Source organism: Oenanthe melanoleuca, chromosome 1 (assembly GCF_029582105.1).
Source record: "Oenanthe melanoleuca isolate GR-GAL-2019-014 chromosome 1, OMel1.0, whole genome shotgun sequence".
In the NCBI taxonomy this organism is placed as follows: domain Eukaryota; kingdom Metazoa; phylum Chordata; class Aves; order Passeriformes; family Muscicapidae; genus Oenanthe; species Oenanthe melanoleuca.
The window spans coordinates 15547648-15568249 of NC_079333.1; the positions used below are offsets into that span (position 1 = coordinate 15547648).

A 20602-nucleotide genomic window follows, 5' to 3' on the forward strand; every position below is an offset into this window, starting at 1 on the left:
AATCTAACCAGAAAAGGGGCGAATACAGCCAGAAATGAGCAAATCTAGTCAAAAAAGCAGTAAATCCAACCAGAAATGGGCAAGTCCAGCCAGAAAAGGGGTAAATACATCTGACAACGCTGTCACTACCCACGGAGTTCCACTGGAATGCTCTCAGCTCCTGACACACTTTATGGAAGCTGCCAGCAATCTAGGTCAGGAAGGCAAACCCCACATGCACAGCCACCCCAGAGGAGCCCCAGTGTCCCATGGTCTGGCAATGCTGTGCCAACAGCCTGGCTGCAGAGGATGGGTCTGAGGGGTCCCCCTGGGAAGCATGACACCTCCCTCCTCCGTGAGAAATCAGCCCAAACATACAGCCTTGAAAACATGTGGGTCCCTGTTTCACTTTCCCGTAAGTGGGAAGTGAAAGTGTCACGGGGAAGGGGTGACCCCTCCAGCTGTGGATGAGGTGTCCCCTTTTCCAGCCCTGATGCCTCCTGCCTCCTCTTCATGCTCGTTGGGGTGCAAGTCTACCCCATGCACAGGCCCTGTCCCCAACAGCTGGGTCACACCATACCAGGGCCACCCCCTGGAAACCCCTGGCCACCACAGCACTGCAGACGAGCCAAGCCAGGGGCTGCTGCAGCAGGGACAGAAGTACAGGGACTGCCAACCACATGCACTCATCCCCACTTTGCAAAAGCCTTTCTACACAGCCAGGCTCTCCCTCGTCTGTAGATTTGAGGGGCCCATCTGCAAAAATTCCCTGAGCATCAACACCCCCCACAGCTGTAGAGTCCTGCCACAGGAGCTGCATCACTCCCTGCCTCCCACGAGACACCCCCAAAATATCAAGGGCTCACCCTGCTCTGAGGTGAAATTCTGACAGCAAACACATCCTCAATATTGCTCTAAATATCCCTATCCCTGATGTCCTGTCTGTGGACCATAGTAACTCATCCCCTGTAGCTGCTGGAGCACCCCCAGAAAACCACCATCAGCTCTTGGAGGAGCTTTCCTTGCTACCTACCTCCCAGCACCCCAGAACAGCCACCCACCCCCAGCACTCAGCACCACGTCTCCAAAATTTGGCTTTTGGGGCTGAACCCACAAATTAAAATTGCTGCCCCTACAGTGGAGCTAGACCTAGGAACCCCCTCTGCAGGTGCAGCCCCTGGGCACCCCAAACACCAACCCGACGGCCCCAGTAGTGTGAAGGTGTCCCATGGAACCAGCTTGCCATTACTGGAGGACAAAGCAACCACCATCCCAGTTCCAGCTGCACAGCACTGGTAAAGCTCCAGGTCTCACCAGACAGACTGGGAAGCAGTGGGGAAGAGGAAAGCAAGGGAAGCCCACTACCAGCATCACCCACCATCTGGGTGCTGGTGGTGGTGGTTGGTGTGGCACGGGCACTGCTGGCAGGCGCCCTGGCACAGCCACAGCTGACGCCGTTTTTTGGCTGTGAACGGGGACATGCCAGATCCCCAGCAGAAAACAAATCTGCCAGCTGGGCCCTCAGGGTCCCCTTTTACCAACTTCACCCCCAGCATTGGCAGCACAACCACCCAGTATCCCCCAAAATGTCCCTCACTCCAAACAGGACCCCTGCAGTGGCACAGGAATGAGGGCTATCAGCAATGCCAGGGCTCCCTGGAGACTGGGACTGAGCTGGGTCATACCGGGGTTGAGCTGGGGTGGGCTTAGGGGAGCTGGGATATACTGGAAGTGAACTGGGAAGGCTGGGGTTAAACTGGGGTTAAGCTGAGATGTGCTGGGAAGTGTTGGGGTGAATTGGAATATACTGGGGAGTACTGGGATGAACTGGGTTTGAGCTGGGATGTGCTGAGGTAAACTGAGGTATACAGAGGTTCAGTGGGGGTGTGCTGGGAATGAGTTTGGGTCTGCGTGGGGGCAGCTGGGGGCAGCTGGGGAATACCACGGTTCAACTGGAGTGTACTGGGGTTCAGCTGGGGCTGAGCTCGGGTGCGCTGGGGGTGAGCTGGAGTTTGCTGGGAGAGCACCGGGGTCTGCTGGGGGGAAGCTGGAGCACACTGGAATTGAACCAGGGTTGAGCTGGGAGGTACTGGCACTGCTCTGGGGTGAGGTGCTCTGGGGGTGAACTGGAGCATGCTGCGGTGGAGCTAAGGTGTGCTGAGAACGAGCTGGGGCACACTGGAATTTGGCTGGGGAGTACTGGGGGTGAGCTGGGGTACACTGGGGTTAATCTGGGGCAATCAGCAGGGCAGGGGGGCACAGCGCTGTTGCAGCTGAGCAGGGGAACAACCCGTACTCCCCCCACCACCCCAGCAGCCCCCAGCATTGCCCCAGGGACCCACAGGAGCACGTGGAAAGAAACACGGCCTCCCCCAGGAGAGAGAGAGCGGCTGAGGCGGTGCAGTGGCCCCCTCCCGCCCCCCACCCCAGCCGGGGCTGCCCCCCAAAGCCCCTGGAGCACCCAGTACCTCAGTCTGGTGGCAGCGGCGGCTCCCGGAGGATGCCGGGGCGCTTCCCGGGGCGGGGGCACTCAGGGCCCCCCTTGCCAGGCCCAGGCTTGTTCCCGCACGGAGCTTTGGCTGCCTCATGGAAACAGGATTCAAGGGGAAGGCTGCCAGGGCTTTCCCCAAAAAAATAATAAACGGGTTGCGTGTGGGGTTCTTGCCTCCCCACACAATTCCCAAGGTCTTGGTGGGGGGTAAGGAGGCGAGTGGGAGGGCTTGGGGACACAGAGGGGATGTGGGGTGCCCATGGCCAGCCCTCACGGCTGCCCAGCCTGGGACAATGGTCCTTTCATCGCGGCGCTCAGGGACCGGGACACGCTGGCTGCTGCTCCGGGGGTGGGCAGGCCCCCCCGCTCGGCCCCTCGCCCACGCCAGGCCAGGGCAGGAGGGGCCACGGCTCAGCCCCACAGCCAGGGCACGGTGCTCTGTGGGGCTCAGCCAGGGGGACAGTGGGAAATACCCCACAAAGCTCCTCCACTGCCTGCAGCTACTCCAGGAATTCCCACTCCCCCAGTCCATCACATCCCCCCGCTCCCCCATCCCACTCCTCAGAGCCATCACATCCCCCACGTTATCTCATCCTGCTCCCCAGAGCCATTACGTGCCCCTGTTCTCCAGTCCTGGACCCTCGGTCCATCCGGGGGGAATACCCTCCCAGAGCCCTTGGCAGAGGATAAGGGTGCCATGGCCTTACCCAGTTTGGGGGGTGTCACACAACAAAGTGCTGCCTGAGACCCCAGAGGCCAGTGGCAATGCCTGAGCCTCATCCCTGAAGGGCTGAAGCATCATTTCACGATCATTTCAGAGATCACCCATGTCTGTCCCCAAAGTCCCCAGCACAGCTCTGAGATCACTGTCCCCCTCCACATATCCTACCTGAGCCCCAGCTCTTCTCAGAGCCCCTGGCACCAGACAAGCACCAGAGCATATTCCACTTCCCTTTGAAGCCATCTTCTCTCTTCAGTGCTGCAATTCTGGGTCTCTGGCTGTACCTCCCAGAGCTGACAGACCTAAACCCTCCCCACAAGGGGCTTTATCCCATCAGCTACGTGTCCCCCTGGCTCCAGAGCTGCTGCAGTACGTCCTGTATCCAGTTCGGCTCCATTTTCAACCTGCCAGAGGGGACGGTGGCCAGGTTCCTTTTTAATTGGGTTCTATTTTTAATCTGGATCAGTGAAGGAGGGTGGGAGGGGTAGGAGGGCATGGTGGGTGGAAATTAACAGGAGAAATGGGAAGCAAGTCCCTAGTGCCCACCGCAGCCCCACTCACCAAGACCCTGCTGGGGCCTGCTGAGGTGTTGGGGTGCCAGAGCACTAGGAAGGCAGAAGTGGGGTGCACATGCAGCTTTGCCCCAGGAGGATACAAGAGTCCCAGGGCTCCAAAATGAGCCCACAAACCCTGGGAGTGTCAGCTCTGTTCCCCAGGATTCTCCTCCTGGAGAAGCCAGCATGTATCCCCACAGAGTGCCCCCAAAGTTCAGCACCCCACTCTGCTTTTGGGGGAAATGTTCTGGTGGCATTGGCTTGGCTGGGGCTGTGGGAAAACCGGCTGCAGGAGCATGTGGCTTCATCCCTAATTCGTGCCCAGTGCAAATTCAGTTTAGGAGTTTCTCTGTCACCCTCTGGTGGCATCACCATCACCCAGAACCCTCCTGGAGGTCCCCACAATCCCTGAGGGTCTCATCAGCACCCACCATAAGCAGGGACCCCCTGCCTAAGCGCACTATGCGGACAGGAATGGCTCCCAAAGGACCGAGGTGGGACAGAGGCTGAGTCCTTCCCATGACAGATTTAATTATTTTATTTCTAAATAATCAGCTCCAGTACAAGGTACAAAATCTCCCATGTCCCTGTGCACCCCCAGAAAAGGAGAGGGCAGGAGCATGGCCGAAGACCAGCTCCCAAACCCCCAGTCAAGGCCTCAAATTCCAGTGGAGGAAGGGTCCAGGCACCCAGCTTGGAAAGAGTCCCCATCCTGGAAAGGCAGGGAAGGGGACAGGAGCCTTCAGAGATCCCCAGAACATCTGGAGGAGCCAGGAGCCCGCCCAAGTCCTCTCAACATGCCTGAAGATGCTGGGAGACCCCAGAGACACTCAGCATACCTGAAGGTGCGAGGTCACCCCAAAGCCTCCCCCAAACAAACCTGAAGATGCTGAGAGCCCGTAAGATCCCCCCCAATATGAATGGAGATCCTACAAGACCCCAAAACACCCACTGCAGCACATCTGGAGGTACCATGAGCCCCTCAACTCCTCCCACATGCCTGAAGGTAAGACCCCAATATCCCCTCCAACATGCTGGAGGTGCCAGGAGCCTAGAAACTTCCCCTCTACATGCTTGGGGATGCCAATAAACCCCAAAGGCCCTCCTTCCCAGCATGCCAGGAGGTGCCAGGAGCCCCCCAAAACCCCTCTGCACCCCAGAGGTGCAGGCAGGTGCCCAAGCTCCCCCTGGGGCACTGCTGGGGGTGGGGATCCCATGGGATGAAGGCAGTTCTGTTGGACCAAAACAGAGATGGGAAGCAAGGATGAGAGGCAAAGGGGGAGCGCAGTGGAAGGGTCTCCAGGGCTGAGGAGCAGGCACAAGGTCCCCCTTTTCCTCTGCCCCCTCAAAAGCTGAAGGGCACTTTGGGTTTGCCACCAATTGGGACAACACTGGTGTCCCACAAGGGCTAAGCAACCAGACAACCCCCAAGTTCCCATCCTGGGGGACCCACTGTGTCCCTGCTGTCCCCGGACAGTGGTACAACAATGGGGGGGTCCCCCTGAACCCAAAGTGGGGGTGCGTGTGTACAGGTGTGTGAGATAGAGACACAAACCATGTTGGAAGTGGGGGGACAGGGAGAAGAGCCCCCAGAGGGGGTCATGTCAGGCTGTCCTAGCCAGGGGAACAAGAAGAGGAGCTCCCAGGGGAATCAGGTCAGGCTGTCCTCGTCGCTGCCCTCGCCACGGTCCTCCTTGCTCTCAGCCAGGGAGCTTTCATCGATGTTTTCCAGGGAATCCGCATGCTGGAGGGAGAGCTCGGAGAGTGCCAGGGCTGGGAGTCGGCTCTGCTCCGGGAACAGCCAGGGCTTGAAGTGAGGGTCATGTTTCTGCTTCCACTCAGGGTACTTGAGGCATGCCTTGTACATCTTCTTCATTGCCTGGGAGGAAGAGGGAGATGGGCAAAGAGACTCCTTGCCCCCACACCAGACCCACCCCAGCGCCACAAACTCACCTTGGGGGCCAGGAACTGGGAGGATTTGTTCACCACCCACTTTGGTAAAGAACCTGGAGAGAAGGGAGGGGTGGCTGGGAGTGGGACCCCCAGCATCCCCCAGGTGCCTGAAAACCAGGACTCCCACACATAGGACCCCCACGGCACTCTCAGTGGGGTCGTGTGGCTGGAGAGAGGGAACAGGGTTCAATCCATACTGCTCTCTGCTCTTGTATATCCACAGGTCCTCCTGAACCCACCCTTAGTCCCCCTGAGCTCGATCTGAGACTTCTTGAAGCCCTGCTGACCCTGCCCTGAAACCACAGAGCCCCAATTGAATCCCCACTGAGCAGCCCCCAGCCCAACCTAAACTCCCACTAAGTCCAAGTGAGTGCCCATTCAGCCCTCCCCCCAACCACCCCGAGTCCCCACTGAGTGCCCACTGAGCCCAAAGACCCCATTAAGCCCCAACAGTGGCCACCCTGAATTCCCAATGAGCCTACACTGAGAACCCATGAGACCCTCACTAAGCCCCCCTGAACCTCACTGGGCCCCCCCTCAAGCACACACTGACATGAGGGAAGGAATTGAGGGTGCTGAGCCCCAAGGCAGAGAGCTTGGGGACCCTCTCTTACCTTTGGGGTCCACCTGTGCCAGGTAGGTGATGGTGCAGCTCTTGGCACCCGTCCCCTCGATCAGGTAGCCTGTCTGGATGGAGACTGCCCGCACCATGTCCTTGCGTGGGGGGTACTTCTGTGGTGGAGAACAAGGAGGGAACACGAGTCAGTGGCAGGGCAGGTGGAGCACAGCAGGCCCCAGCCACAAGCAGGGCTGTCTCGACTCCCTCAACTCTTCAACCTGTCCCCCCAAGCTCTGAGTAAGCCCCAGCCCAGCACCACAGGACCCCTGGTGCCCCCACTGAACTCACAGGATGCTTGACAGAGTAGTTCATGATGATGTAGTCAGAGCCCATGGGCAGCCAGGAGCGGAGTGTGACCACATCCCGGTTCTTCAGGGGCTTGGGACACCTCCCTAGGGACAGCACCGGGTGGGATGTTCAGAGTGAGACACCCACCTTCAAGTATGGGGTCCCCTCCTGCTCTCCACATCCCCCCAAAATCCAGGCTCCTCCCTTCAATGCCAGGCACCATGGATCCCCCGGATCCCAAACCCAGGGGTGGAGTGGTAGCAGCCCTGGGGTTCAGCCCTCCCCCAGGACCACCCAGATCCCCCAATCCCCTCCTCACAGGCGTAGTAGCCCACATCAGAGTTGGCCGTCAGCCTCCCGATGTCAAAGGTCTCGATGACGTTGGTGTCCCACTTCTTGCGGTACTCAATGTCATGGAGCACGTCATACAGCGTCTCTGCCGGCACGTCCCTGCACTCCATCCTGCACTGCAAGGCAGGGGGCATCAGAGACCTACTGGGGCCCCCAGGGTGGCAGAGTGGCCATGGAGACCCCTGGGCTGGAGATGTGGACCCCTAACAGCATGGCAGTGGGGACCTGGTGGTGGGAGGATGGCCATCGGGACCCCCAGGTGGGAAGGCAGCTGTGAGAAGCCCCAGCGAGCAGTGGGGGAGGTGTCTCCTTGCAGACTTTTTTTTTAAAAAATCAATGCAACCTCCTCCAAGAAGACCTGGATCCCAACCAGCAGCTCGGTTTGCCGTCCAGAGCCACCTTGTAGCACAGGCACGCAGGGCCTCAAGGCAGTGTGGAGCTGAGGCCTGGGTACTAGGGGACCCACCTGAATATCACTATAGATGTGCTCCCCACAGAGTGGCATCCCTGCATAAGGGACCCATATGTGGGATTGTGCTTGGTGCCTTGGGGCAGCATGGATCACACAGAAGGGGTTGGGGGGTGCAGAGTGGGGAGCTGCTCTGTAACCACGGCAGCCAGATCGAGGGAAGGCAAGGAGACAAGGAGAACAGAGAAGGTGATGGCGGCTACTCCTGTAGCAGGGATGCCACATCTGCCGAGATCAAGGGTGCTGGAGGCAAGTGTGGGGCAGGGAGAGCAGCCAGTGGCCTGTCCCTGGGAATGCCACTAGCTCCTGTTTGTCCCCAGGGATGGCACCAGCTTCTCCTGCCCCCCAGACCCTGTGGTTCAGGATTTAGGAGTGGCCCTGTCACCCCAGCACACAGTACTAGAGATGCCCCAGCCCTGGGAAGGGGCACAGAAGCACCGAGCAATGGGGCACAGCCTCACATGGCCCCTTGGTGGGACACAGCCATGGAGCCTGTTCCCCCACAGCACCCATCCTCAATCCCATCCTCACCCCACAGAGCCCAGCCTCAACCCCATAAATCCATCTCTGCCCCACAGAGTCTGCCTCCAACCCCACAGTGCTTATCCTCAATCTCAGAGACCCATCCCTGCTCCACAGAGCCCACCTCTAGCTCCTCCATTCACCCAAAAACTTGTCTGGGAACACCCACCCCTGCAGGGCAGTTTTGGGGAGAGCCTGCCTGGATGATTTACTTGAAGAACCCCTGCTCCCACCTGCACCCAGCTCGGCACCATGCTCAGGTGGATTATTCCCAGAGCAGAGAGGCTGGTCAAGCCAGTAGTGCAGGAGCTGCCCTGCAGGTGACTCACAGCCCGGGGGGGTGCTAGGGGGGTCGCAGAAGGAGAGGAGATGGTGCCACCTGGGAAGCGTCCGGAAACGCACGCCCCAACCCTGAGTCAATATTGACTAATGGGGTGAGAAGGAGGAGGAAGAGGAGGTGGAGGAGGAAGAGATGAAGTCCCCAGGGCTGGGGTAATGCTGTGCCCGAGGGAACACAGAATGGGCAGCAGACTGTGGGGCAGGAGCAGATCCAAAGGGGATATCCACCACCGCTGCCTGGCTGCAGCCACCAAGGGGGTCCCCAAGCTCAGCCTCACTGGCAGCTTCACCAACACCCCACATCCTTTGGCTGCATCCTACAGGATGGCCATCCTTTGGGAACAGCCCATTTAGAGGGGAAACCATCGTTCCTGGGAGATCTCAGATGCCCAGGCACCAACTCATCACCCCACTGGTTAGGATGGGGTGTTCTGGCTGGGTTCCCCCAAGCTGTAGCCAGTCCCAAGGCCACCAAATGTCCCACAGAGAAACCAGCCATGGCACCAACTTGTTCCCAGACTCCAGAAAACAGGTTAGACGGGAGCTGCATCCCTAATGGAGGGGGGTGGGGAGGAGGGGGCGGCAGCCTCAGAGCAGGGCGAGACCTTCAGGTTCCACTTAATTAGGCAAGGAATCCAGGAGGAATCCAGGATGAACTCAGGGGGAAAACAGCTCCTGGGAAGCTGCAGAGAATCCCCAGCACCCACGCAGAGACTCCCAACGACAGGGGCAACCCTCTGGGCTGCACCTTGCCGTGCCATGTCAGCAATGCCACGTGAAGCCCATCCCTGCAAAATCCAGCAGGAGCCTCTCATCCTAGGTGGGATGGTGGGCCTGGGTGCTGCTGGGGGCCATGGCGGGGGGGAACAAAGACTGTTAGCTCACAGGGTCTCCAATACCCAGTGGCACACACGTGAAATCAACACATTAACAACCAGCAGAACCTTTCCAAGTAGGATTTGTCCAGGAGAGTGTGGAAAGGGGCAGGCCCTGGCTCAGGGACCCCCGCAGGCCAAAGACAGTTCCAGGAGCTGTGTCGGGAGCAGCTGTGCCAGGACATCCTGGAGTGGGCTGGGTCCCTGCAATGCCAACGTGGCACACTGGGATTGTGGGACAGGCAGGGGACGCACCCAAGCGCCACCTCAACCTGGGGGATCTTTTGGTATGCAACCCCCAAGAGCGGGGGAACACAAGGAGCTTAAGGGAGGCGGGGGTGGGGGGAGTCAGGATGCACTGTCCCACAGAGCCATGCCCATGCCATCATGCCTGGATGCCACATGATGGACACTCCGCATCCCACCCACCACGGGTGGGCTGTAAGTGACTTCCTTCACCCCAGAGATCACCATGCCCCCTCCCAGGGTTCACTGCTGCCACCAGAGCACAACGGGGACCTGTTCTGGGTCACAGCAGCCCAAACTCCTCCAACATGCTATGGTGAAAGTGACCCAGTGATTCCACGGTGGGAGCTGGGCACAGCCAGTGCCAGTGCCCCAAGGACAGGTTTCCCCAGCAGCGCCGTGCCAGCTGCTGCAGAGCAGTGTGTGAAGGCCGCGTCGTCACTGCTGCCACCGTCACCAGCACTGCCACCACCCGGGCTCCACACCACAGCAAGGGCCATGACACCCACTACACCAGGACAGCTTAATGAAGGTGCCACCAGGGGCAGGTACACAGGCCAGAAACTCCAGTGTAACCCCATCTGGACACTGCTCCTGTCTCAAACTGCCCCTCGGAACCCCAGTGTCCCTGCTTTGCCAGAGGGAAGAGCCAGGATGAACGTGCACCTGCCTGTGCCAGTACACAAGAGGGAAAGGACCCATAGGGAAATGCAGTGGGGACACAGGGAGCTCTGGGCAAGAGGGTCAATCCCTGTGACAGCAGGCTCCAAGGAGTCCCCTAGCCCAGCAAGCATGGGAAGTGCATTCCCAAGGGGTGAAGTGGGGAGAAGCAGCACCCAGATCCATGGCAAACATCCTGTTTGTTCCTGCCTGAGTCCCCAGTCCCCCCTGCAAAGCTCTCAGGGGTGTCTACTTGTCCCTGGCTCACCCCTGGAGTTGTGTTTATCCCGGGATCCCCATTCCCCCGGAGACTGCTCATTTGTCCTGGTGTGCCAGTTAACCCCACCTGTCCTGGGGTCCCTGATGACCATCGGGGGCCAGCTCGGCCAAGTCCCCACTTGCTCCAAGGTGCTGCATCACCTGAGGGACCCCACTATTCCCTGGGATTCCCGCTCACCCCTGGGTGCTGGCTCAACCCACTGTGGGGTCCCCGCTCCTTCCCCCCCAGCCAAGGTGCAGCATCACCCCAGGGTCCCTCCTGCCTCCAGGCTCCCCGCGGGGTACCCCAATCCCGGGGGATGCCGGGGATCTCACCGTGCACGAGGGTGCCCATGGTGGGTGGGGATGCCCCCCCGAGCACCAGCGTGTGCCGGGCGGGAGGTCTCACCTTGATCTTGTGGAGGGCGCGCTCGGGCTCCAGCAGCTGCACCCAGACCCCCACCCCGCCCTTGCTGTAGGTGAGGCTCCAGCCGCGCTCCGACTCGCACTCCGCCCGGAACGCCCCGAAGTCCCGGTCGTCGGGGATCTGCACGCTGTCGCGACCCGACATGCCGCCGTCGTGACCCGACATAGCCCCGGAACGCCCCCGCCCCGCCGGTGCCGGTGCCGCGGGAGGCGCCAGCCCCTACGGCGGCATTGCGGGGCGCGGGGCGCGATGGGACCGGCAGGGGCGGGCCGGGGGCGGGCCCGGGGCGGGGGAACCGGGGGGCGGGATCGGGGGAGACCTAGGGGAAAGCTGGGGGGGACCGGGAGCACCGGCACCCGCACCCGCACCCGCACCCATAACGGGGAGGAGCCGGGGGGAAAGCGGGAACGTCGAAGCTGAAACCGGGAGGAGCAGGGAACCGGGAGCGCTGGGGGAGCAGCCCGGGTTGGCGGTGTACCGGGAGCAGCTGTAGGATACATATGCGGAGTTGTGGCACTGGCAGGGACACCTGCACTGCGCGCCAGGGAAAGTTTATTGGGAAAATTTCTTGCCTGAAAAGGTTATCCAATTCTGGAGTGGAGTCCTCACCTCTGGAGGGGTTTAAAAAACCATGTAGATGTGGCATGTGAGGATATGGGTTAGTAGTGGCCTTGGCAGTACTGGGGGAGTGGTTGGACTCAATGGTTTCCGCGGGCTTTTCCAACCCAAATTATTCCATTTTTCCAGTTGGGGCAGGAGGGGACACAAGTGCAGGACAGAGACCCACAGCGTCTCTCCAGGCTGCGGGTCACCCTGATGTGACACTGTCACCTGTACCCATGCAGCACATGAGGATTATCCATCTTTTGTGCCAATGCTGGGCCTTGCCATGGCATCCCCACAGTACTGTGGGCATCCTGCCACTGGCAGTGCTGACTTGGATGTTATTTTTGGAAGAGCCCAGGCTCTGGCTCCCATCCAGCTCTGAAAATGCTGCCGACTCAGGATTTCTTTCTTTCCACTTGGGAACACTCAGGAACCCTCTTCCAGCTCCCGTGAATAACTGTGTAAATGATGACAGAGCAGTGTGGTGTGTACCAAGACTGGCGAAGCAAAGTCTATCTCAGCAGCAGGAATGTGGGACCGAGCCCCTTTTCCAGGATGAGGCCCTTCCAGGGATGAAATAGCAGATGGATAGGAGGGCACAGGGATGTCACCATGCTCAGCACTTGTGAGGAGACAGGGACCCAGCATCACAGGGCTCACCATGCCACACCACTGCTCCCAGCATCCTCACCTGGGAAAGGGAGCAAAGGGAATCTCTGGCATCCCATCCCACACCCTCTTCTGGGAAAGGGAGCCAAGGGAATCTCTGGCATCCTATCCCACACCCTCTCCTGGGAAAGGGAGCCAAGGGAATCTCTGGCATCCTATCCCACACCCTCTCCTGGGAAAGGGAGCCAAGGGAATCTCTGGCATCCTATCCCACTGGAAGTGGACATCTGCAGTGGATGGCTGGGGGCAGCGTGCTGTGGCTGGTGCAGGGGAACCCTCTCCCCTCATCCTCCTCTCCCTGCCCTTTCTGGCAGCTCTGCTGTGGAAGCCTGGGCTGTTCCCACCCTGTGTTCAGGGAAGTGGAAAGGTGAAAGCCATCACACTACAGTCCTTCCCAGCCCTCAGCAGTCCTGGCACTGGAAGCAGGAGCACTCACATTCCCAGCCAGCCCAGCCATGTGGCACCACATGCCATTTCCAGTCTGGAACACAGATGGCATGGGAGTCATTGGGTAGGGAAGACAGGCTGGGGGAATGGGGTATTTTGGCTAGGTAGCTGGGGGAACTGTGCTGGGAAACTGGGGGAAGTGGCCTATTGGAGCTGGGAGAAGTAGGGGAGCTGGGCTGAAAAAGCTGATAAGCTGGGCTGGGGAGCTGGAAAGACTGTGCTGGGTATCTGGGGAACTGGACTGTTAGAACTGGAAGAACTGGACTGAGCAACTGAGCAAGGGGAGGCAGCAGGCATCTGGAGAAGCTGGGCTGGGCAACGGAGAGCACCGGGCTGATCGAGCTGAAACAACTAGGCTGGGGAACTAGAAGCACTGGGCTAATGGAATTGGGAAACTGGCCTGGGAAACTGGGAGCACTGAGCTGATGGAGCTGAGCGAGGGGGCTGGGGAAATGGGAGCACTGAGCTAATGGAGCTAGGGGAAGTGGACTGGGGAACCGGGAGCACTCTGCTGGCCCCAGTCTGGGTGCAGAAATGCCCATTTCTGCCTCTCCCAAACTCCTGGGGCTTTCCCCGCTCCCTGGCTCCCAATCCTTATTCCTGCTCCACCATCCCACATCTGTCAGCAGTGTGCAGAGCTAAATCCAGGAACCAGTAATTCAGGCAATAAACCTAAGTCTTCTAAAAAATATATATATGAATACGTATATGTATGTGTGTGTATATATATATATATATATATATATATATTTAAATCAAATCCCTAAAATGCATTTTCTTAGCAGCTCTGTTTAATCCAGGAGTTTGTGGGACCATGTAGAAGCACTGGAGTGATGGTGGGATAGCAAACTGGGCAAAGAGCTGCTGGGATAATGGGTGGAATTGGGATGAAATGGGAGGAAATTGGTGGAATGGCAAATCCTGGGGTGGGAAAGGGCTATGGGCAACTTTGGAGGGCAGCATGCACACACACATGTGCACTCACACACACATGATTCTCACACATGTGCCCACACAGGCGTCCCCCAGAGGCATCTGATCTCAGCCCAGCCTGCAGCAGATGCCCAGATTTGTGCCACCACATGTGCAAGTCCTGCCTGGCAGAAATTCCCAGAATTTTGGGGCTGTAATTCCCAGATTTTGTGGGCAGAAATTCCCAGGATTTTGTGGCTGAAATTCCCGAGGTTTGGGGCTAAAATTCCCAGGATTTTCAGGTTGAAATTCTGAGAGTTCTAAGCTTGAAATCTCCAGCTTTTTGGGGCCAGAATTCCAAGGGTTTGGGTCATAAAATTCCCACATTTTGGGGGCTGAAATTCCCAGGGTTTAGGGCTGGGTATTCCAGGATTTTGAGGACAAAATTTCCAGGTTTTTGGGCCCAGAATTCCTGGGGTTTTGGGTAGGAATTCCCAGGGTTTGGATCTTAAAACTCCAAGGATTTGGGGGCTGAAATTCCCAGGATTTTGGGGTTGTAATTCCCAAGATTTTGGGGCTGGAATTCTCAGGGTTCAGGGCTGAGCATTCCAGGATTTTGAGGCCAAAATTTCCAGGTTTTTGGGGCCAGAATTCCTTGTGCTTCAGGAGATCACAAGTTCCTGTGTGCACACGTGTGCGTGTAGAAACAGCCCTGTGTGTGAGTACATGTGCGTGTGCGGGTGTGCCTCTGTGTAACATGTGATGTTTGTTTGGTGTGTGTTTGATGTGTGCCGCGGTGTTTGATGTGCGGCCGTGTCCGCCCCCTGCCGGAGCCCGCCACCCACTTTCCTGCGTGTCCCGCAGCCGACGCTGATTTCCCGGCATGCCCCGGGAAGGCCGCGCCGCGGTGCCTCTTGGGAGTTGTAGTCCGCGGCTGCGGACAAGCAGGACGCAGGGCGCTGTGGGGAGACTATATCTCCCGGCATGTCTTGCGCGCCCTCTGCATCAAGCTCCGCCGGCCGGCAGCCGCCATCTTGGTCTACCGGCGTCAGCGACGTGGGGGGGTAAGGTGCGAGCGGCGCAGCGGGAGGAGCGAGAGGACTATGCTGGCCTCTCTGGCGTTCCGTCCGCTGCCGCAGGAGCTAGCGCGGCTCCTCCGAGCGCGGCCATGGTGGTCGCCGTCACGTGCGACCTACGGGACTGCGGCGGCGGCTGCGGCTGAGGGGGCTGGGGCCGCCCGACCGCGGCTGCTCCCGGTGTTGGCCGCCAGGGGGCGCCGCGAGCTCGCGCCGCCGCCAGGCGTGAGGCTGCCATGGCGGATCGCTGCCTGCAGGGGGCGGCAGCGGGGCCCGGGGGGCAAAGCCCCGGTAGGGGCGCCGGTACCCGCTCCGCCAGGCCCGGGGCGCTCTCCCGTAGTTAATGGGCCAGGCCTGGTCCCAGTGCAGACCTCCTGGCCACCTGCCACCGGTGTGGCCAGCGCTCGCTGCCTTGTGCCAGGAACATCGTCCGGCCTCATGGCATCCCTCAGAGAGCCGACGGCATGGCCCTCAGGTGCAGAGCAGCGCTGCTGTCATGCGGGAGACCCCGGCGGGCATCAGAGCGGAGCTGGGAGCTGCTCCCCGGGAGCAGGGCTGCCTGCCCTCATCGCTGCGCTGGCTTACTGCTACCTGCAGGACCGCCTGTCCAAGGGTGACTATCGCTGCTGGGGCGGGAGGAGTGGGATGCAGCACGGAGAGTCCTGTGCCCTTTGGGAGGGGATGTGGGGTCCCTCCTTGGGGATGGAACCTGCCTGCTGACTGTGACCTGCGAAGCTCTCCAGGGAAGGGGTTATCCTTAACACTTCAGTGCATAAAGGGGCTCCAGGAGAGCTAGAGAGAGACTTTGGACATGGGTCTGGAGAGACAGGATAAGGGAGAATGGTTTGCCACTGACTGGCTTCTTTTAATCCTGAGGGCAGGCTTAGATGGAATATTGGGAAGAAATTCTTCCCTGTGAGTTTGGTGAGGCCTTGGCACAGGTTTCCCAGAGAAGCTGTGGCTGCCCTATCCCTTGGAAGTGTTCATGGACCTGTTGGACAAGGCTGAGAGCAACATGGTCTGATAGAACAGGTCCCTCCCCATCGTAGAGAGGTGGAATGAGATAAGCTTTAAGGTCCCTCCCAACCCAAACCGCCACTTATCCCATCTCCCAGAGCTAAGTGCTGCTCTTCCTTTCTCTAGCCAGGGGGTGTCATTCTGACTCTGTGGTAGGAACACTGCTGTGTTGTCTGGAAACCTCTGGCTGAGGCTGACACCTTGGGGTAACATGCCCTTGGATCCCTGCTGTACCCTGCAGCCCCCTGTTCTTTGGTTGTGATGGGGAGTCAGTCACCAAGACAGCAAGGAGTCTTTAGGTAACCTGCTCGCAGGAATAGGCTCTTGCTCACTGGGGTGGTCAGTGAGAGCTCTGAGCAGCAGCAGTCCCTGCACATTCCAGGTCAGGATGGTCATGTATGTCCTCCACGCTAACTCCCTCTCTCTTCTTTCTGCATTTCAGAGGATGCCCTTCTGGAAGCTGCAAGGATTAACAATGTTTCAGAAATCAGCAGGTGAGCAGGGTTGTGAGATGTGAGAGCAGTGTGCCAAGAGCTGGGAAGGCAGGAAAACCCCATCAGCACAAGGGGATGGAAGGGGCTGGCTGCTCCCATGGGGTGCTCCTCTCACCCTCTCAGATCCAGAGTGGGTGAGGAGAGATGGGGAGCACTATTACTTGTTGAGTAATATTGCAGATGGATTGCAGATCCTTGTGGTGAGAGAGGACAGTGTGAGGCCATAATGTGCCAATGTGGACGTACCCCTGTGAGTGACACCCTGCAGAGGCTCAATTGTTAGGGTCTGGCTCTGAGCAAAGGTTCCTCAGCCTGAGCCAGGAGCTCTCCAGGAGCCTGTTATTCCACAAGGAGCACAGGGGAGAGCTCCACCCACCCAAGGAAGTCAGGGAACTGAGTGGTTGGGTGACCAAAGACACAGCTGTTAGGGACTGGAGCATCTCCAGAGCTCCTGTCCCATGGCAGCAGGCTTTTTGTCACAGTTGGTTGTGCCTGCCCCGTTGGGGTGGTGCCATGGCACTTTTCAGGTGCATCTGCTAGCATTGCATTCCCTGAGGTGGTAACAAAGAGCCAGCTTCTCGGGCTCAGTATATGATTAGTCCCCAGGAGGCAAATTCTTTCTGCAGCCAAACTTCCAGGGAGGGACTCAAAGGTTCCAAGGATGGCTTGTGAGCAGCAGTGCCATGTCACTGACCAATTCCTGCACCCAGTGCCAGGGACAAGGTCCAGGACTGTGGGAGGAAAGCAGTTCTCCCCTAAAGTGGGAAGAGAAGTGAGAGAACCTTGGAGCTGCTTCTTGAACAGATTCTGGCACTCCTACCTGTTCTGCCTCAGAATGCCAGAGTTCTCCCAGGTCCCAAGTGCTGCCCTCAGCCAGTATGGAATTCAGACTTGTTGGCACCCTGTGTAGGATGGGAAGAGATATTGCTGCTCTCCTGTGTGTACCACACACGTGTTTCTGTCTTTGGCTGAGATCACCCACCCAGCACAGGCACCTGGGGAGGCAGGAGCTGCTGTACCTGTGTAGAAGCAAAGGGAAGAGAAGGATAAGTGAGGAAGTGGAGAGGGGGAGGAGACTCTTGCTTGCAGCCAGGGGATGTTCCATCTAGTTTCCAGGATCTTGGATGAAGCAGCCTGGCTCTGCTGTACCCCAGGGCTGAGATCTGGCCTAGATCAAGGGCCAAAGAGGATATTGGTGTGCAGCTAATTGGCACATGTGTTCTGCTGCTTGTAATTGCAGGAAGCTGCTGTTTAGGGATGTCTGGGTGATTTGTGGGCCTGGTCAGGCAGAACAGCAAGAGGGATGCTCTGTGCTCCAGCTGGTCAGGGCAGGGCTGGTGGCTGTACACCATCCTGCTGGGCTGCACGTCTACAGCTCCCTTTGTTTCTGTGCTCTGTCACAGAATCACAGAATCATTTGGGTTGGAAAAGCCCTCTGAGATCACTGAATCCAGCCATTCCCCCAGCACTGCCAAGCCCACCACTAAACCTGTCTCCAAGTGCAACATCTACATGTCTGTTAAATCCCTCCAGGGATGGGGACTCCACCACTCCCCTGAACAGCTTGTGCTAGGGCTTGATGACCTTTTCCATGAAGAATTTTCCCAAAATATCCAACCTAAACCTCCCATAGCACAACTTGAGGCTGTTTTGTCTCATCCAGTCACTTGTTACTTATCTGTGAGAACAGCCTGACCCCCACCTGGCTGCACCCTCTTCTCAGAGAGTTGTACAGAGTGAGAAGGTTCCCCCCGATCCTCCGTTTCTCCAGGCTGAGTTCCCCCAGCTCCCTCAGCCACTCCTCATCAGCCCCTTTGGTCCAGACCATTCAGCAGCTCCACTGTCCTTCTCTGGACACCAGGACCTCAAAGTCTTTCTGGTCATGAGGAGCCTAGCACTGTGCCCAGGATTGGAGGTACGGAATCCAGGCCCAGTGCAAGGGAACCAGGATCTTCCTTGAGCTTGCTTGCCACACTGTAGCTGATACAATTCAGGGCACCATTTGCATTTTTGTCCACCTGGCTTATGTTCAGCCACTGTCAGCCAGCACCCCCAGGGCCTTTCCTGCTGTGCACTTTTCTGCCATTCTGGCCCTGGCCTGTATGTCTGCACAGGGCTGTGGTGACCCAGCAGTTGACCTTATTGAACCTCATACAGTGGCCTCCACCCATTGAGCCAGCCTGCCCAGATCCCTCTGCAAAGGCTCCCCAGGGCCTTCCTTCCCATCCTGTTCCCTGTGGGGCTGGCAGCCCTCCCACTGTTTGAAGCTTCGTGCCTAACTCTGCTTGGCACAAAGTGAATAGTGAAAGCTAGTGTCTCGCCCTGCTGCAGGCAGTTTCAGCCTCAAACATGATGAAGGGACTGGAGCATCCCTCTTACAAGGAAAGGCTGAGGGAAATGGGGCTGTTTAGCCTCAAGAAGAGATGACTTGAGAGGGGAACTCATCCTTATCTGTCAGTGTTTGCAGGGAGGTTGTCAGAGGATTGATCTGGTTTTGCTTGATAGTCCCTAGCAGTGGGAGAAAGGCATCAGAAGGAACTGGTGCACAGGAAGTTCCATCTCAATATGAGAAAGAACCTTGTACTATGAGTTTGACAGAGCACTGGAACAGCCTGCCCAGAGAGTCTGTGGAATCTTCTTCCTTGGGGATATTCAAACCCCACTTGGACACAGTCTTGTGCAGCCTGCTCTGGGTGAACCTGCTTAAGGAGAAAGTTGGACAAGGTGATCTCTAGAAGTCACTTCTACCCCAACCACTCTAATTCTATGAATCTTTTTACAACAAGCTTCCACAGCCCAGGATTGCCAGAGCTACTGCAGAGCTGACAGAGGAGACACAAACAATCTTGCCTTCAATGCTCTCTCCACCTGCAAGGGGTAAAGTCCAAACTGAGCCTCGATGGGGCAGGAGTGTGACAATCCAGCTGGGCAGCCATCCATGGAACATGACCTGTCCTCCTGCCATACTGCTGTCCTCTGCCTGTGCTGTCCCTTAGGTGTCAGGAGAGGGGAGGCTGTGCTGGTATTTCTCATACAGCTTCAGGCTTGTTTGAAGTGGGGTGCTGACTTTTTCCAAGTGCCTTCTTCAGCTGACAGCTGGTCATGACCCTCTGCACATAAGAACATCAGAATACAGTTACTAGGAAATACAGTCTTTTAGTCTGAAGTGTAGAAAATGGCCATGTGAGAGAGGGTGAGAGGTACCAAGAAGACCATGAGATCCTGCCTGAGGTACTGATTCGAGCTCTGGGGCCCTCGTCATATGAAGGCTGTGGAGCTGCTGGAGTGAGCCCAGAGGAGGCCGTGGAGATGCTCCAAGGGCTGGAGGCCCTCTGCTCTGGAGACAGGCTGTGAGAGCTGGGGGTGTTTACCTGAAGAAGGCTCTAGAGAGACCTTGAAGCCCCTGCCAGTGCCCAAAGGGGCTCCATGACAGCTGAAGAGAGACTCCAAGGGCATGGAGTGACAGGACAAAGGGAGATGGCTTCAAACTGACGGAAGAGATAGATACTGGGATGAGATCTATCCATAGATGAGATACTGGGAAGAAATTCTTCCCTGTGAGGGTGGTTCAGCCCTGGCACATGCTGGCAGAGACTGCTCCATTCCTGGAAGTGTTCAAGGCCAGGTTGGATGGGTCTTGGAGCAACCAGGTCAAGTGGAAGGTGTCCCTTTCCATGGCAGAGGGAGTTAAAACTAGCTGAACTTTAAGGTTTCTCCCAACCTAAACCATGCTGTGATTATTCCAAGCAGTGATTTTTAACTCTCAGAAGGAACAGGCATAGCAGACAGACCTCACTGGAATACAAGTTTGTATTGCTGAAGGAAGAATGCATATCCAACCCCTCTGCTGTAGGCTTGCCTCTACTGTCTGGCTCCTCTGAGCTTCCAGCCAAGTTTTCTCATCTTTAACCACTTGTTCAATGCAGGGAGCTAGGTTGAATTCTTCATTGAGCTGAAAGAACGTGCTGGCTTCTGAGAACATCCCTTTTGGAGCATGTGGCAAACCAGCTCTTTCCTCCAAGCCTTTCATGCTGTTAGCTTGTGCAAAAGATAATACCTAATTGATGTAGATAGTTTAATTTCCCTCAGCTTCAGTAGTTGTTCTGTGCGTTTGGAGGGAAAGCAAGAAGCAAAGGCATGAAACTGCCCACCTCAATCCCACTTGTGTTGATATTCAGTACTTATATTGATTCTTTGTGTTCCAGTGTTGCTTTTTAGTAAGCCACCCCAAAAGCACAGGCTTTCAGCAGTTTTCTCATCAAATAACCATGATGGAGCAGTGTTTTCCTCAGCCCTGTGCAACTGTGACTCACAGAGACACAGAGCATGTGTCAGATGCCTGTTACCAGCTTCATTCCTAACAGCAGGCAGCCACTCAGATCTGTGTGGTAGTGAGATCTAGAGCTGACCAGGGGCTCTCCTGCTCCCACAGGGATCCAGAGGGACATGGCAGTGGGGTGGCAAGCTCCATGTCAGTTGCTGCAGCTGAGTCTGTTCTCCCCAAGCTGATTATTTTAGGTGGAGGATACAGAAACAGCTAAGTTAGGCTTGATTGCCCCAAACAGTGATCTCTCAATTTTCAAGCAGCATCACGCATCTTGGCTCTGACTCATTGCAGTTCTGCCTCTT

The 20602-nt window shown here is 57.4% G+C and overlaps 2 protein-coding genes across 2 annotated transcripts in view; one reads left to right on the forward strand and one right to left on the reverse strand.

Annotated features, from left to right (window-relative positions):
• Positions 1-4267: 4267 nt before the first annotated feature.
• Positions 4268-11035, reverse strand: STARD10 (StAR related lipid transfer domain containing 10). The gene is made up of 6 exons (XM_056486063.1): positions 10735-11035; positions 6925-7072; positions 6606-6709; positions 6313-6430; positions 5699-5751; positions 4268-5624 (listed from the first exon to the last, which is right to left on the reverse strand). The coding sequence occupies exons 1-6, from the start codon at positions 10915-10917 to the stop codon at positions 5397-5399; spliced, it is 834 nt and encodes a 277-aa protein (XP_056342038.1). The 5' UTR covers positions 10918-11035; the 3' UTR covers positions 4268-5396.
• Positions 11036-14431: 3396 nt separating this feature from the next.
• Positions 14432-20602, forward strand: part of CLPB (ClpB family mitochondrial disaggregase) — a 70750-nt gene continuing 64579 nt past the window's right edge. Inside the window, exons 1-2 of the mRNA XM_056485968.1 lie at positions 14432-15075; positions 15922-15973. Of these exons, the coding sequence (XP_056341943.1) occupies positions 14490-15075; positions 15922-15973 (638 nt within the window). The 5' untranslated portion in view covers positions 14432-14489. The remainder of the gene's footprint in view (positions 15076-15921; positions 15974-20602) is intronic.